An 18,133-nucleotide genomic window follows, 5' to 3' on the forward strand; every position below is an offset into this window, starting at 1 on the left:
GACACTTCACTCTCACCCAGTCTTTGCAGGGCACCCTGGGATATGGTTACTTACCTGTTGCCTTAGCATGGCAATAGTGACAGCCGCCACTCAGGTGGAAGGATTTGATTTTAAGTCGAAGTGTTGTGTTCTTGTTTTTGTAACCTGAGAACAAGAGCCAGCCGTCCAACCCTAAACTGAAGAAGTTACGGGGATGTGTCAAAAAATCGAAAATACCTGTCTCAAAAAGGCTATTATAAGGCCATTTTAATATTGGGAAATATGTGTCTGTCAAAATAAACAATTCAGTCTGAGAAACTTTCTTCAGCCAGTGTTTCTAAAAGCATCAATCTTCCAACCCCTGGAAATAACATTTAGTTGGAGCAATTATGGTAAGTGCTTAGGTTAAATCTGACAATGCAGTTATTCAAACACAGCGCCTATTGTTTATCAACATGCTTGGTATTCTATTCTCATATGAAGGTGAGGTGGGGTGAATCCTCATTTTACAGTGCTGCCATAGGCAGATCATTATTATTAGACCAAGGAGGTGGGTCTTTTGGACAAACATCAGTTTGTGCAGTGAGTTTGTGAGATGTTGTTGGTTGAACTTTCCCTCCTAAATCTAAAATGTTACTAATATTTAGGCCGTCTTAGGTTATGAAGCTATACCTAAGTAAAGTCCAGAGTTGTTCATGATCAGGTCTCCTGGAATACGTTGCAAATTGCTGGAAGATGGCGAAAGAGTCCATCTAAAAGATGGTACAGATTGATAGGCTTTGTCAGGGTGAGGATGGTTTTTAATGTGTTGTCTGTGATGCTATGCACAGATAAAACCGCAATGCAAGTCTTTGTCACTGGGAGAAAAAATGTAAGAAATTGACGTCACACAGACGCATGTACGCCGCTCACACACACAAACCACACTGTTTAATCTATTTAATTGAACCCGACTTTGAATAAGTAAACAAATGAGTAAATTTACAAGGGCCATTCGATCCCTCCTAAGCTAATGGATTTAAGATTTTTATCCCGTAGGGGCATTTGGGCAAACAAGGCACGGTTATCTCTAAATCGACATGTTGCCTCTCAGTCTGCATCAAATTTCTGCACTAAAGAGCCGTTGAACTCTTGATACGGCTTTGGTAATTTGCCAGACGGCCAATCTGCAGACACAGCCAGATCTCCAGATCTCCTTTTCTCCTGCAGTATCTGTATTCTGATATAAGATCAATGTAATTAATACTCCAGGAAAATTAGGGATGAATATTGGAGATAAACCACCACCCCAATTACCCTAGCTTCTGTTAGTGTTTTGCACAATTAAGGTGTGCATAAAACACTTTAAAAAAAAAATCGAACATAAAAGAGAACCTAGAATACAGCCCATAGTCAATATAATACAATAAAATAAAGATGTGATACAAGATCCATTGGTCAGTTTGGATTTAGCTGACACATTTATTAAAGACCTGTATCACTTAATCATCATCATCATCATCATCATCATCATCATCATCATCAGAGAGAATAAATAAGACATAAAACATCTTCCACATAAACAAACACGTACACCAGCCTGGGTTTCAGCATGCCCAGGTAGCTCAGAACGAAAAGAACAAGATACATCTGAAAACACACAAATGCATAGAAGTAATTGCACCTCTAGTTATCGGTGGGAGGCGACATCTACAACCTGTCTAGATCCCTGGCTGTCAATGTACAAAGTACTAATATCAGTGTATTCATATTGTCGAAGGGGTTGTATAAAAATAAAATCTCCACAATGATAAACTGTAATATATATATATATAGACATTTGGCAACAACCAGACATGTAAAGACTCTGACTTTAACCAAAACCTGCATCGGTGCAGTACATATAAAAAAACAGAGATAAGAATAAGGTGGAAAGGATTGGGGGTAGAGTCTATCACAATCCAATTGGGCAAAAGTTGAAATTTGTTATGTTGTCACAACGATAGCAGAGCTGGAAATAATGTGTATCTGTGAGCTTCCTCTGGTTTAATATTGATGACACTATAGGGATCAAAAGCATGATGGTCCAAAGCCGCTGTACACATAGTTCAATGGTGGAGGACTGTTTGAGCAGTGCTGTTGAGACTTAAGACAGAGATTGAGTAGTCTGTCTGTCTGACAATTAAACGTTCTGATTGTAGAAGTGAGGTGCTTTCCTTTCAGACCCTGCTCTTGATGCTATCGGAGCAATATATCAACACTCCGTCAGTAGTGCTAAATGATCATTCATAACAGGCCAGCACGCCATGATTCTCAGTCTGGTTCTCTATGAGGAATGGAGTGTGTGAGTTCCAAGTGCTGCCATTCATACTTTTTGATGGCCCAATCCTTCCTTCCAGTCCACTCAGATAAGGAGAAATGAAAAAGATTGACAGTTAATTGATAGAGACAGATGGCGTGATCCAAGAAGGGTGGAAGACAGCAACCGTTCGACCCGGTCTCTCTGTTTCACAGGTCATGTGTGACTGTCTCTTTCCAGTTTGTGACACACACCTTTGAGTCCTTAGACCACGTTGACCATTCAACCCAGCTAATCAAAACTGGCCGTGGTCCACTTCATCCAACCAGGAAGCCGGGCTCGCTGGGAAGTCTGGGTAGCCCCCACTGCTGCCAGTAGACAGATCCGAGCTGGGGCCGTTAGCGCCACCCAACACTCCTCTCATGCCTGGGTTCAGCCCGGGGGCCCCGCCTTGGGTCATGATGGGCAGGCCGGAGTCAGGGTAGACCAGGCTGGAGATGGGGGGCTGGTGCCTGGGCAGGGCCTGAAGCGAGCCTGGAGACTGGGGTAGGCCGTAGGGGCTGCTGGAGCGGATGTTGTGGTACTGGTCCTGGGACTGGAGGACTCCATGCTCTAGGGGGAAGGGGCCGTGGCTGCTCTCCTGGCGGCCCCCCATGGCCAGGGACGACTCGCTCAGGCCACTGTAGATGCCGTTGGAGTGGCTGAGCTCCGACATGGGTGGCTCATCTGGAACATAAGGGAGGACACTTAGTCAGGGTGTGGCATTATTGAAGTGCTTATTCCATTTCCTGCTAATATTAGTTTGATTCTGGTTAACAATTTCCCTCAATGGAATTATTTGGGTAAATATAGGTTTCATTCAAATTTGAATGGGAATAAACCAAAATGTGCGGTTTAGAAATTGGCTATGTCCATTTCCCCCATGCACTTTAGGGGATAATAAATAATTTCAAGAAGACATTTGTAATATAATTGTGGTAATAACGTTTCTCATAATTCCTCAAATAGGAGCTTAAAGGCTGCCGTCTGTATCCCTTTCACTTCGGTTTGATTCCTGTGAATACATCATCTCAGATGTCTGTCTGTTTGTTTTCCCATCATACCTGTAAAGGAGACCTCAGCGTCGCTGTCCATGCCCTCCTCCTGGATACTGTCCTTGTCTGATTTTGAACTGCCTCGCGACCTCTTCATGTTGCGGAAGTACTGTCCCCACCTCTGTCTGCCTGCATCCTTCTTCAGCCTCTTCTCTTTTGCTCGCCTGTTCTGAAACCAGACCTGGAGGACAAAGGAGGTGTTTGGTACATATAGGTTTTGTTTTATTTATTTGAGGTATATAATTGGGAAGTTTCCTGTTGAAGGCAGACCCTCTAATAAGCCTTCTCCTACAATACACTTGTGAGTGAAGTGAAATAGATTTCTTAAAATTAGAAATATATAATTTAGTGTTACATTTACAGAAGAGTAGGCTATACACAAGTAGTCAGTTTTATAAAAGAAATGTTGTTTCTTTTGAACTGCATTTTTCGTTCATAGATTCTGATGCCAAATTCATTCTGATGCCAAATTCATTCTGATGCATTCTGATGCCAAATTCCAATCAATCAATCAATCAATCAATTTTATTTTATATAGCCCTTCGTACATCAGATAATATCTCGAAGTGCTGTACAGAAACCCAGCCTAAAACCCCAAACAGCTAGAATGCAGGTGTAGAAGCACGGTGGCTAGGAAAAACTCCCTAGAAAGGCCAAAACCTAGGAAGAAACCTAGAGAGGAACCAGGCTATGAGGGGTGGCCAGTCCTCTTCTGGCTGTGCCGGGTGGAGATTATAACAGAACTATGCCAAGATGTTCAAAAATGTTCAAAAATGTTCATAAGTGACAAGCATGGTCAAATAATAATCTACTTACTGGACCGTTCCGGACATCATTTTTCTTGACTCTTTCTTCAGTGAAACTGCTATGCTTTTAAGTGGTCAGGTACAGCACATTAACATTAAAACAAAATTAATTTTCAAGGACTGTCTGGGAAGCAGGTCGCCTCTTTGTCGCAGAACACTAATGTTGGGACCAACATGCCCTGAGATTTATCACGCTAATTAACTTTGCGACAGCTACAAGTTGTCCTTAACCCTGGGAGCAGACAGGTCGCATGTTACCTTCTCACTGGGATCTACTAACCCGGAGGTGATTCTAATTATTCACATTTCACTATGGCCACATTCTAAATTTTAGCTGTAAACTTGTGTGATACAATTTGAAAACATTTGTATTTTATTTTTAAGAGACACTTATGATTGATGAACCATTCAATGTTAGCACATATTTTGTTGTTTACAATTCACATCATGCAAAGCCTAATTTAATTCAACCAGGTAAAAATGTTCCTCCTTTCCCTCCTACATATAGGCAAGGCCTATATTCATTAGTGATATGCAGCTGAAGTGAACCCTCTTAACCCCCATTTCCCCTTCCGTGAATAATGAAGCGCGATAGTGGCTTCCGCGTACCTACTTTAAGTGTCCTTGCAAATAAACAATATATATGACTATAGTCAACCACAGTAGGGATCTTTCACGGACAGACAATATGCGAAGCTTTCTCTCAGCATTGTTAACGAGCTTGCGCTTACAGTTCTGACTTTCAAGTGTGTGGACTTCATTTTGATCCATCTTATCGTAAATTCTAACCATTCAAACCCGCTGGGAGGCCATTTCAAGCAGTATTTCAATGGAATCCCATGCATGTCCTGAAATAATAATAAAATAATGACGCTAATGAAATGGTCTATAGTGGAGGGGAATGGATAGTTACCTGAACAACACGCATATCTAGGCCGGTTTCTGACGATAGCTGTTCTCGGACGTGGCGGGCAGGTTTTGGAGAGTTGTTGTAAGCGTTTTTCAGGGTCTCGAGCTGTTTGGCGGTGATAGTCGTTCGTGGCCTTTTCGCTGTTGAGTCTGCCTCTGAAAATAAAAGACACACATTGTAAGCCAGACCGTACACAAACATGTACCCCATTAGGCCTACTTTATGCTAAAAGACTTAACCTTAGATTCCAAGGGTAAATAGGCTGTTTATAGATATTCAGGTTCAGTCATTGAAAAGTGCAAGTGACATACCAGAACTGAAAAAAAATTATTGTAGAAAAGAATGGGAAGACAAGTAAACTTCATAACTTCATTTTCTGACTTATTTCTTTCAATAAGCCTAATTAAACCCGGATAAATACTAACTCTTAAACCAAAAGCCTACGAACAAAAACATATGCCAGACCATCCTACAAGTGGGCAAATACCGAAGTAATGAGGCCCTCTCATTAACCAAATAAACGTGTGGTTTTCCATGAAAACTAATCTTAACTCAATGGGTAAATCAGCGGTTGGTTTAGTCAGTAAATTCACACAAACAGATGGGGAAGAGAACTTGAATAACACGGACTATTCACAAAGAAAACTTTGGCCTACCCTTGCTGAATTTCGTTGTGTTAAAACAGATTCTCTGAGGTCAGTTGTACTCAATTTAGCATGCAATAAATAAGCATTTTTATTAGAAAAGTATTCATTTCAAATTCAGTGGAAGAAAAAAAATCTAGTTCTAAACTTCATTTCGTTTTCCCAAAAATACATTTGTGGTAGAAAACATGCCCATTTTGGTCATTGCATTTGACATTTCATTCCAATTTCAATTATTTTACTTGAAATATGAGGCCTTATTGTAGCCTATGAGATAGTTTAGCAAAACATGGTCACCAGCGCTTTAAACACCTTTGAAACAAACCTCCTAAATAGTCTGTTGTGCAGATGAGGCTGAATATAATCTTCTTAGTCACTGTCGGTCTGCTAATAAAATAAAACAGAAAGAACTACGTTTTCTCTCTTCACTGCAATTGGATAGGCTGTATCCATATTGCTATCGATTGGGATGCGGGATACGACGCAATCATCGCAGGTGGGTCAAGTGTTTATGGGTGACCTCATAGTCTTGTAGATCAAGTTCACAGCTCCAAGCAGTTGCTCAATAAAAGGTCAATGGATCAAATAAGTAAAACATTACATAACTTATTCGGTGATGCGTGCGTGATAGCTTATAATAGGTTAAATCCTTTTTCACGTTATTTAGCAGACATAAATGAAGATGTGGGCATTGTAGGATATACACATTCTTTGATATGGCTGAAATATCAACGACAGGGGATACATGCGTAATTCCGCGTTAGAGTCTAGGCACTCTGATCTTGGGGACCCTAATTAGGTGTGATAAAGGTATGTTCAGGTATACCGTGACTTCTCACCTCTCTGTTTGGCGGTTTCGTAGTCAGCCTTGCACACGAGTCTGCTGTCTTCCATCAAGTAGTACTCGTCACCTGTCGCGAGCTGCCTTTTGCACACGATGCACGCGAAGCAGTGCAGGTGGTACACGAAATCCTGCGCTCTCCTCACCACTTGCGTCGGCGGAATACCTTGCTGACACGCGGCGCATTTGGTCCCAAATCTCCTTTTAGGAAATAAGAAGGTTATCATCAATACATTGACAAGTGAGTGTTTCATCACATTCACAACCTCAAAATAAATGCAGACCGGGTGATTCTATCGAATAATTAGGCTTGGTTTACATTAAATATTAGGCTACACACCTGACATATTTTCAATAATTTGTCTTTCATTAAAGAATATATATTTCATGGCGTATTTGTTGCACCCACTTAAAAAAGTCTTCTTTGCAGTAGACTCTATCTTCCCGGCTGAAGCACTTGTCCGCTAACTGGGATTGGCAGTCGCTGCATTTCAGGCACTTGCTGTGCCAATGGCGGTCCAGCACTTTGAGGATGAAGCGGTCCACGATGTGTTGATTACAGCCCGCGCATACAGGAATCTCTGAAGGGGAGAAGACAGGATGACCATAAAGCCATCTTGAATTAAAACACTGCTTAAGAGATCATTTAGCATTTGGTGGTCAAATAGTTTACGACTCAAAAGTAGCTAAGCCTATTCATACTATTGTCTAATGTAGACATTTGTTAATGCATTTTATTTAGAATATACTTACTTACGATAATATCTAAATAAAGACACTAATTCGATACAAATAATTTAAATGTTTTGTTGTTGATAAATTATACTTAATATTCTGAGATCTGTGACAAATTACTCTAATTCAATTAATTACATCTGAGTAATGAATTACTAAACCTAATTGTAATAATGTAGTAGTCTAATGATAGGAGCCTATGCCATGCCCTCACAACGAAACACTCAATAGGCCTACATTATTTTAAATTGCTTAATTGAAAACAAATGTGTACTGGTAAAATAATACATGAAAGTGATCTTTGATCTAGTATCTATGCTATTGTATATGTTTTATTTTCATCGGTAGCCTATATATTGTCACATAGTTGAGAATTGAAGAGTTTCATTACAAAACGCTCTATATCCATTTTCAGAAATGTTGGTAAATTAGCTTTTATTATTTAAAGAAATTATGAAAGAGATTGGTGTGTTTTTTCACTATCTAATCATGGCATGGAGGTTGTTCAATGACAGACATGTTTTTGTTTCAAATCTATTACTTGATGGTTTAACAATTTCAGAGACAAATAATCATGCTTTTTTTTGCAAAATGCTATATATCCGCCTCATGCTCAGAGAAATGAGTAGTAGTGTTAGATTTTACACAGTCAAATGTAACAAATACCTACATTTTTAATAAAGAAATGTACAAATGATACATTTGTGACATCAATATTGAATATATTTTTTAATTCAATACAGTAATATGTGATCTGTACGTTAAACATTTACATTTGACATTTTTGTCATTTAGCAGATGCTATTATCCAGAGCACGTAGATTCATCTTGAGATAGCTAGGTGAGACAACCGCATACCACAGTCAAATATGCAGGATACGAACATTCCATTCCAGCTAAACAATGGATATATATCGTCTTTCAAAAAATACATTTGCATACACATCTAAACTCTGAATAACACATCGTAGAACAGTATTATTATACATATACATGAAGATGAAGGGACCCATAAGCAATTATTTCTGATGAAAAAACACACATTTGATAAACTGGTGGATATAGCGTTTTGGAAATAAACTCTTCAACTGTTATCTATTCAATAAAAAATATGTAGGCCTAATACAATAATCCGGTTGAATGAAAAGCATAAATGCATTGCCAATGTCACATGTGTTAACTGAGAAACTATCACCAAAAGGCAAATTTCGAAGTGGATTTAAGTTGACGAAGGTGTTGTGGACTCATTATTGATGTATAAATGTAGGGACACAATTATTTCAGTAGTATCAGATGTAAGTAAATACACTATGCTGTCTATAAATTACAGCCATTCATTTGTTTTTGTCATCATCGCCATTATAATTTTTCATAACCCAGAAATGACAGTAAACGCCAATGGTTATTTTGTTCCTCCCATGATTATTGAAACCTGGCAACATACGTTACCCTTTTCCACGTGTGGGTGACAGATGTACAGCAATACACAAGGACACACACAGCTGAAATCCAACTAGTAAAGCCATCTCACTGAGCACTGACGTAAATTCAGTTGGTTCAACGTAATTTAATGGAAATTACGTGAAAACAACGTTAATTCAACCAGTGTGTGCCCAGTGGAAGAGCATCGAATACCTATTGGCTGATTGAGTTATTATGGGTTTGATCTGTTGGGTTAATGAAGAAGACATCAAAAAGTACCCTCTTACTATCACTCCTCAAAAAAAGCGCATGCCATGAAACAAACACTCTTACGTTGCATGGTAACCCACTGATCCAAGTCCAGACCAGAAACGACAGTGGATCCCGGAAAACTCTCTCTCTCTAATCCTTTCCCTCTCTATTTCTCCCTGTTTCCCTTCTTGCGACCATGGGCTATTCTATTCCTATCCCTCTGTTTGAGGTTACAACAGGCGCATGGGTCCCTCTCTCTTTAAAACACTGGTCCATTTGTTCCCACTAAAGAATCACTAGGGATAATAAATAGGAAAGAAAAAAAACAAGCCCTCTGTAGCGACACTGGTCAAATCCCCTTCTGTATGCTCAGCCGCCCAATCAACGCTGGCCTAAAGGCTGCTCATTAAGTTTTACTTTACATCCGGTTTCCAAATCACGTAGAAGCAGGCCCGCTTCACAGATTGGGGAAGGATGGTTTCGTTAATGTAAACGAGACCACAGCTAAATTTGATCCACCGTTCGCACACTGAATATGTTGGCAATATTCCCGCATTCGATTAGCAAAACACCATCCAAGCCTTTCCCATCAAACATGTTTTACGCATGAAATTACGCTGAAAATGCACACTTGCAGACAGTGGATCAGGTGAAATGTGTTTTGATGTCAGATTTAGCATGAGTCACAAAGCTAAATGCTACACGTTGTGTGTTCAGTAGGCCTATTTACATGGTTTTATTGACCATTTAGGCATGCTGATGATACCATGCAAATGATCACATTGACACATAATTCATAGAAATTGTTTTAGGTAGGCCTATAAGCTGCAAGAAGCCTATTTGCTCTAGAATTAGCATAAGCAATAAGACACGGCAGAATATGTAGGAATGATGAACCCGGCCTTCCATATGGCCAAATGTGATTACAGCTCGTGTCTTCATCAAGTTCAGGATTAGCTCTAACTCATATAATTAACTGAACATCAATAGTGTCACGTTCCTGACCTGTTTTCTGTTGTTTTTGTATGTGTTTAGTTGGTCAGGGCGTGAGTTGGGGTGGGCATTCTATGTTATGTGTTTCTATGTTGGGTTCAATGTGTTGCCTGATATGGTTCTCAATTAGGGGCAGGTGTTTGACGTTTCCTCTGATTGAGAACCATATTAAGGTAGGGTGTTCACACTGTTTGTTTGTGGGGGATTGTTCCTGTGTCTACCACACGGGACTGTTTCGTTTGTTCGTTCGTTTGGCTAGTCTTTCCTGTTCGTGCGTTCTTCGTGTCTATGTAAGTTCTCAAGTTCAGGTCTGTCTACATCGTTTTGTTTTCTATTCAAGTGTATTTCGTGTCAGTGTTCGTCTTGTTAAATAAATTCTTTAGTTCTGCATACCTCGCTGCGTGTTGGTCCGATCCATGCTCCTCCTCATCCGAGGAGGAGGAATATGACAAACGTTACAAATAGACATAATATGACAATTTACAGGCCATTGAACTTTTGGGAATAAGCATGGCCTTCGTCAAGACAACACAATGCACGAAATGAAAATGGCCCTCTTTCAGCAAAGAATGTCATTACAACTCACAAGCAACTTATTATTAAACTATCAACAAACGCTTGTCGAGTGAAATTGCATCACTGGCAACTTAAATACGTTTTGAGATGTTATCACTCGGCTTTATTATTTATTCAAAAGTTCAAGTACTTCGTGTTTCATCCGTCTAAGGAATCGCATTCCTATTGTTCGTTTGTGAGCAATTTATGAAAAATTAATGGACAATTTTTTTTCTGCCAAGAGCAAGCAATGCACAACAGCGAGGGAGCCACGTCATGAACAGGTGCATCAAATTCATTATTAATTCAATAGATTCTGTAAAACTAGAATACGCTGCCTTGTCTCACGCAACAATCAAAGGTGTCTTGCTTACCAATAATATAACCTGTAGCCTATATGTCTGCCCATGAAAGCCAATTCAATCCCTAGAAATTGCAGTAATATTTATAAAAATCTCGTTAACAGGTTAACCTCGTATACATATTTGTCACATAATGCACATATATGGGCCCTTTGTTACATAGACATAGTTGTTACAATCTAAAAGCAAACATATCTTTAAGAATTTAAGACAATGTTCTGATATTTTGTAAAATAGACACGTTTTTTAAAGTTCAGGTAGGCCTCCGCACTACAGCAAACAAAGAAAGTAGGAGGGATGCTTGACAACAAAATGTCTTTAATATCTTTAACCCATATGCAATGAATAGAGAAATTGCAACCCGATTAAAACTGTGCGTCCAAATGTAAAAACTTGTTTTGTGGTGTTCAGGAGCAAAAAGATAAGACATATGCCTATGTCATTTCATAGATTCACCGTTTTTAGCCTTAATCCTTCGTCATACAGATTTAGCCCTAATCCATTGTAATACAGGCGACAGGAGCTAAAAGTAGAAAAACATTAAAGGGATGTAACCACTGTTTCGGCTAACCACAGACTAGTCTAAAAGATATGTTGCATGGAGAGAATTGTGCATGCAAGAATAATGTTAATTTTGTACATATGCATGTAAGAAAAATAATTTAATTGCAGTTACTATACAAATATTCAGAAATGTAAAATAGGGAAGTATAACGATCGAAATATTCGAATAACTTTATATTTTGTATTCATCATACCGTACGCGTTATAGAAATAAGCTTGTGCGATACATGAAGGTGTTGGAGCGAAATAAAACAACATCCCTTATTCTGAGTTGTATAAACAGCGACAACAAATGATTGATTAAATATCTAGGCCTAACCATTGTAATGTGCAAACCAAAGGCAGATTCGATTAAACACAAATCCCACTGGGCACAAACATCAATTCAACGTCTATTCCACCCTGGTTCAACGTTTAATTGAAATGACGTGAAAACAACGTTGATTCAACCAGTATGTGTCCAATGGGATGGAATCATATGTGGTGCCCTGTTGAATACCTTTCCGTAGTTCTTCGCTCTGCGCTAGCAAGGCAAACAGAATCTCCGTGCTATTCCGTGCTCTTTTTGGAGAATACCGTTCATTATGTCTATCCATTGCTCATGATCTCCTCACACGATAACGAAAAACTAATGTATTTATGTGTTCTAGGCCTTTCGCTCACATTGGGATTTTATGCAGTATATCAGGAATACAAAAAAATCCGCGCAGTGTGGTTGCATGCGCTCGAGTTTGCTTTATCATACAGTGTGTTGTCCGCTGTGGAGGATTACGCAACGCAGTTTCCCTAGCGACTGGCCTGTTAATAAAGCAGGGAGATAGCTGATCATCACCTAGCAGCAACTTGGAAAGGTGTGCGGGTACCAAGTACCCGTCGGAAGAAAAAATTAACTTCATGGCGCAAGATGTCATTTGACTACGGTTTCTACCATGTTGCTGTGTTAAGTTGGTGCATGTAGGCTATGCCATTTTAAATGGCATTTTATTACACGAGGCTCTTACTTGACCATTAGGCTATAGCTGGTTCACTTATATTTTTTTTTTGCATGATCTTATGAACATATATTTTCACAGCACGAGTAGTAGGTCTAAGCGGCTTTAGTTGGAACTTTGCAAAGGCCTTTACGCACGTTTCTCTAAGACCGTGTGTAGGCCTATTTCAAATCAAATCACGGCCATATAATAGGGCAGGCTACACACATGATCAACTGCAAACGAAAATGGAGCCTGGCACATATTTTAATTTATTTAGCCATGAAACTGTTCCGTTCCAAGTGACATTAGGCCTACGTATGTACCATTACAAATATTTGTCTGTAATATATACGCAAAACGACGTCTGCTTTGAGACCAAAGATTAAAAGAGGCCTATACATATTTTTCAAAGTAGGTAGCCTATTAAAAAATTCATTTTGGCCGTGATTATTGAATTTCTGTAGTTGATGTGTAGTTGACAAGCAGAATGCACCTCTAATATTTGTACAGCCTTCCATCCTAAACATAATGTAGGCCTAATTGTAGTATAGTTTTCAATATGTTTCATTCGTTTTTTCCCCTTTCTAAAATGCACATAAGTAGAACGACATTTCAGGTTACTTGACCACTATTTAGTAAAATATTGCCACACTGAAATACGTTTTTACTAGCCTACAGCTGTAGCCTACAGTAATTGCATCATATTTAAGACAAAAGTTTTATATTGGATATAATTGCAATTTTCTATCAACGTAAATGTGTTTTCTAGGCTTATCCTCTCATTTAATCGAATATTTGGAGGCATATGTCTCATGAACCTATTATTAGCCACATTGGAGCATAATATGATACCCATTTCTTCTTATAATAACGGGATTAAACGTACACTTTTCATTTGAAAAATCTGGATCAGACGAAAATATTCCTTTACCAAAGTTAATGTTATATTTCAATGGTTTAATTTAATTAGAAGTAATATTTGATATTTGGCATGTTTCTGATATTATATCAGCCATCCCACTCATGGTATCTTATCAACTCAAAAGCAAAAGAGAAAATCTTCCCAAAATGTTATCGTATTGATGGGGTCACGGTAGATAACAATACAATAACAATACAATTAGTTTAAAAATAATATAAACCTGGCTGGCGAATGACACACACACACACACACACACACACACACACACACACACACACACACACACACACACACACACACACACACACACACACACACACACACACACACACACACACACACACACACACACACACACACAGAGCAACACAAACACCATATCTTAGGCCTATAGCCTATGCTGACTTCACAAAGACAGCTGTTTACTTAGGGAAGAGATTGGCCGTTCAATAACATGTTGATCGAAGCAACACTCGAATGCATTTTATTGACACTGATCTCAGCCGCAAAAGGGCGCCTTGGGAAATCACGACTAGTGCCATGGCCGCGTGGACCCCTGATGAATCTAAAATCAATGCCCCATTTGCCTGTATTTTCGGAGTATATGAAACACATTTGGTGAAAGGTGTGGGATGCTTCAGTGCTCCCTCTTACTTGTCAGCTTTATAATATTTTGTATCTCCTATTGATCGCTCACTTTTGAGGGGCTAGACGACAGTAATTGCGTAGCATGAGCGATGCTCTACATCAAAAAAATAGTCCGTGAGAAAGGGGCAGTCATGGCCAAGTGTTTTCGTAAACATATGATTGTTGCTTTTATTTCTAAAACCAATGCTAATCTATTGATTTTGATTTGTTAATGCAATAACCCACACATAAGCCTTATTCGTTTCCCCCTATTACGCACGGTAAAACAAGATATTTGGTGGCATACACCTCCTTTATTTTATTTCTAATTTACAAACAGGAAGTAGGTACCGCACCTGTCGAAGGGAACCTGACACTTGTTGAGCATTTTGCCCAGGCTGATGACTAGGGAGGGCGGGGGGCGGCCTGTGTGCAGCCGGGCTGTTGCATTGTCGCGTTACACAGGCACTGCAAACGCGCTCTGGTGGTCTCGTGGTCTCCAGTGACAGCCATGAGCGATGGTGTACAATGACAGCACGCGCATAACATCTGTTGATATGATTCCCAACAATACAGCTCATTACGTATTCATAACGTCTCCCGCTGGCAGGGAAACAGAAACAAAATATTAAATATCCAACCTCGAAACAGTATGAATACTCAGTGAAATGTTGTTAAAATGGATAGTGGACACATTGCCATGCGCCAATATGTTGAAATCCATTCGATGTGTTTAGCCGAGCAATGTATCTATTTTCACAACTTCTCGCGTCTCGAAAGGGAAAGCACTAGCCTACTACCACTTCTTTCAGCATATAGGTCTAATAATGATTTGTTAAACTCTTATTTGAGAAGTTTAACTGATGATGATAGGATGTGCTGTGAGATACAATGGGCTATTTCATGCCTGTTTGAATCCTGTCAATAAAACTTTGAGCTGCAGGCGGAGCCCCCGCTGTGCTGATTTGTTGTGTAGGCTAACTAGATATTTCGTAGCTAATTAAAACCCATTAACAGATCACAGGTGACAAAACCGCCTCAAATAGACACACCAGTAGCCTACATTTCCACATTAAGTTGTATAAAAGCTCGATCATAAGTGCAAAAGACTCCAAACAAGAAAGCCGACTGCTTACCTTGACCTGCGCTGTGTCGGGAGAAATTCCCGGGATTTTGACAACTCGATCCAGGATGTTCTAGCAACATTCTGAGCAGTGATGCTTTTCAGCTCAGATGAACATAAAGTCAATGGGCGGTTGAGTGAGATATACAGAGGAAAGGAAAGCAAGAAGGGCGACTGCTGAGCTTAATGATAAGAGCTTATTAGGAAAAAACAAAAACGCAAGATCCTATTTGTTTATCCTTTGAGAGTCACAAAAATAACGCGATTGACGTTTATAAAAGTACATTTTTCTAAGAGGCTAAAGTAGTATATGCCTGTCGACCTTGTCTCTCTTCGTCGGTCCCTGTGCAAGGAAACTTAAAAATGCAGCAACTTGCTGTTTGAGTCCGTGTGTTGGTCGAGAGGAGGTAGAGAGAGGGGTGGGGTGGGTGGCCATTACCAGCGTCAGCTGACCTCACGATTGGACCAGTGTTCGTTTTTAGAACAACAAAAGTACAGCTCGAGTCGAGATGCCGAGCGTCGCGCGTGGAGAAATATGCACTGTCCACGGTGCTGAAAAGGGGAGTTTCTGTATGTGAGCGAGTCCGGGGGCGTGTGTAGTGTATGCCCCCCCTCCCACACACACACTCCGCTGTTCAGCACACCTCCTTCTCCTCCCTTCGCTCCTTATACATCTAGAGGTACACGTGTCCTTCTTTCATCCTGCAAAATAGGGCAATGGGCGATTCTTCGATACATTGTTGTCATGAGTTTTCATTCTCGTGCCCCTCTTTAATTCGGCCAAGAATATACCGTAGCCTAACAACAGAGACAAGTGGACGGAGCGTCATTGTTCCATTTTGCTGTTGTGTTTTTATTCAGAATGGCCATACTATCTGTGGCGAGCTACCAGCATGCATTTTCCTTATTTACTGTATGACCTGAAGAAGATTTCAATGGTATTCGAACACTTGTTAGCAAATGTAGATTTTTTTGGCAAGGGCATTCCGTTGCAATCTGATTGTAATGTAGCCTACAGGTCTACATTTTTGTTTTTAGGAGTTCTACAAACTTTCTGAAACATTGTTGGGTACTATAAACAACATATCGGATATCCTGCAATTGTATTTATATTCGAACCTAATAGCAAATTTCAATAACAATTCTAACCAATTTCAATAATAACAAAAACATGTGGGCTGTATATTTTGGAATATAGGCTACACGCCTAATAACAATGACTATTGCAACAACAAACAGTAAATACAAACATGCATTTACTTAATATATAGCCTTGATTAAAATACTTGATTAAAAATATTATTTTTTGAATAATTTGATGATTCTTTCTTTCTCAGATTCTTCTTTCTGACATAGTGATGACGTCGTCCTACAGCTTTGATTTGATTTCAGCTGGATAGCAGGCTTACTCACCAGCAGATCTGAGCCAATTACGTCATTACTTCATTCATTATTTTTTCTACAGGGCAATTATAAACGTAAAAACATCACATAATATTCTAAGCCTCCCTTTCACCCAATGTCATAATGTCTAACTATCCATCCATCCATCCATCCATCCATCCATCCATCCATCCTGTAAGCCTGGCTGTAAATATTTATATATATTTTTTTACTGTATATCCATTTTTCTACAGGTTAATGGATGGATGGAACAGGTTTTTGTGTTCTACAGTAATCCCCAGTCAACAAATCAGCCTGACCTCTTTATGCAGATTAAAGAAAAACGTCAGTGAATCTGGAAGGAGCCATACACTAACTAGGATCCTATATATAACGTTGCCTCAAAGGAACTTATAGGAAAACAGCATATTAAAAGAAAGGAACCTTTATGCCATACAGACTGTTTTTCTTGTCTTTTTCTCAGCCTGCCTGTTAGATACTTGAATGTGTTTTTCCCTGGGATTTTCCACTAGGCCTACTGTGGGGTCAAATGTGAAGTTCGAATGAAGCAATAATCGGCTGTATAAAACCAGGATAAAACCATTCCCTATTTCTGACACTGCTCCTCCAAGGACCATATCCCGACCAAGGTCTTTGTAGCAATGCATCGCTGCTGGAGGGAAGTATGCATAAACAGAAGAGTACTATGTAGCCTGCTGAATGATGCTGCTGCTGATGAATATAACAATGTAAAAATAAAAAAGTAACAACAATAATAATAATAATAAAGGTTCTAGTTTTCATAATCATGAAATTATCTTTGAATCATAGTCTTTGTGCAGTGTGTACAGTATAACCATGATCTACTCTTTATTTCTGTAAGGTTGCATATAATGTTAGACCACTCTATAGTTTTCTGTTGTAAAAGTAGAAAAACACTGCCAGCAGTCTTGGTCATGGAGATCTTCCTTGGACATAAAGCCCCAGACGTGATTTCATTAAAGGGACCACCTTAAAAAGGCTGATGCTTTTATTCCACCACTCTCTGTGCACTGGGAAGCATCATTACAGGAGATTGGTAAAGTGTTAATGCACCTGGGGCCCACTTGAGAGAGTGTCCACAATCAGATTTGAAGGGTTCTCCACAAAAGGCTCCAGCGTTTACACCCCTATGTACACCTGCCCTCAAAGCCTAAAGGTCCGGCCTCGCTTTCTGTCGGAGAATACATGGAAGATATGGAGACATGACACATGCCCTTCTTCTGAAAGGTGAGAGTCTCTTAAAGCACTCTCTCATCTCCCATCTCAGTGTTTTTGTGATGTTTCTCAAACAGATCAATCCTCTGTATCACCCCTGAGTACAGTAGAGCCAATTGGTTTTGGAGAGTTCGCATTAATGTAGCTTATGTGTGTTGCTAAATATTGCTTGCGTGAATAACTTGGCGAGGGAGAAAAGTTGAATACATTCTGCCAATCTTCCTTTCTCACCCTGTCAGTACCAAGCAGTAAACTTCTTTGGATATGCAACTGGCATATTACGGCATGGTAATATTGAATTTTTGGCTCACTCAAACTTGATATAACGCAATATACAGTATAGTAACAAAGTCTAAGTGATGGGGAAAATGTCACATTCAGCCAACTGGACTTGCAAAGGCACAAACATGTT

At 39.6% G+C, this 18,133-nt stretch overlaps 1 protein-coding gene across 2 annotated transcripts; it reads right to left on the reverse strand.

The window, feature by feature from the left end:
* Positions 1–1,408: 1,408 nt before the first annotated feature.
* Positions 1,409–15,568, reverse strand: LOC129864116 (LIM/homeobox protein Lhx3-like). Of its 2 annotated transcripts, none has more exons than XM_055936730.1 (6): positions 15,095–15,568; positions 6,962–7,133; positions 6,551–6,753; positions 5,071–5,222; positions 3,361–3,532; positions 1,409–2,983 (listed from the first exon to the last, which is right to left on the reverse strand). In XM_055936730.1, the coding sequence occupies exons 1-6, from the start codon at positions 15,162–15,164 to the stop codon at positions 2,553–2,555; spliced, it is 1,200 nt and encodes a 399-aa protein (XP_055792705.1). In that variant the 5' UTR covers positions 15,165–15,568; the 3' UTR covers positions 1,409–2,552. The 2 variants fall into 2 exon arrangements, with proteins under 2 accessions (XP_055792705.1, XP_055792706.1); XM_055936731.1 differs by lacking the exon at positions 15,095–15,568 and adding an exon at positions 11,935–12,171.
* Between the last annotated feature and the right edge of the window lie 2,565 nt (positions 15,569–18,133).

The sequence above is a fragment of the Salvelinus fontinalis genome, chromosome 10, assembly GCF_029448725.1.
Source record: "Salvelinus fontinalis isolate EN_2023a chromosome 10, ASM2944872v1, whole genome shotgun sequence".
NCBI lineage: Eukaryota > Metazoa > Chordata > Actinopteri > Salmoniformes > Salmonidae > Salvelinus > Salvelinus fontinalis.

What these genes read in the sequence shown, in the direction of transcription:
- LOC129864116 (XM_055936731.1), bottom strand. Translation starts at nt 12,031, where the DNA reads ATGGATAGACATAATGAACGGTATTCTCCAAAAAGAGCACGGAATAGC. An exon ending in TAGATATGCGTGTTGTTCAG is followed by an intron (nt 3,533 to 5,070) that starts GTAACTATCCAT and finishes TTTGTCCTCCAG; the next exon opens with GTCTGGTTTCAGAACAGGCG. An exon ending in CGCTGAGGTCTCCTTTACAG is followed by an intron (nt 2,984 to 3,360) that starts GTATGATGGGAA and finishes CTTATGTTCCAG; the next exon opens with ATGAGCCACCCATGTCGGAG.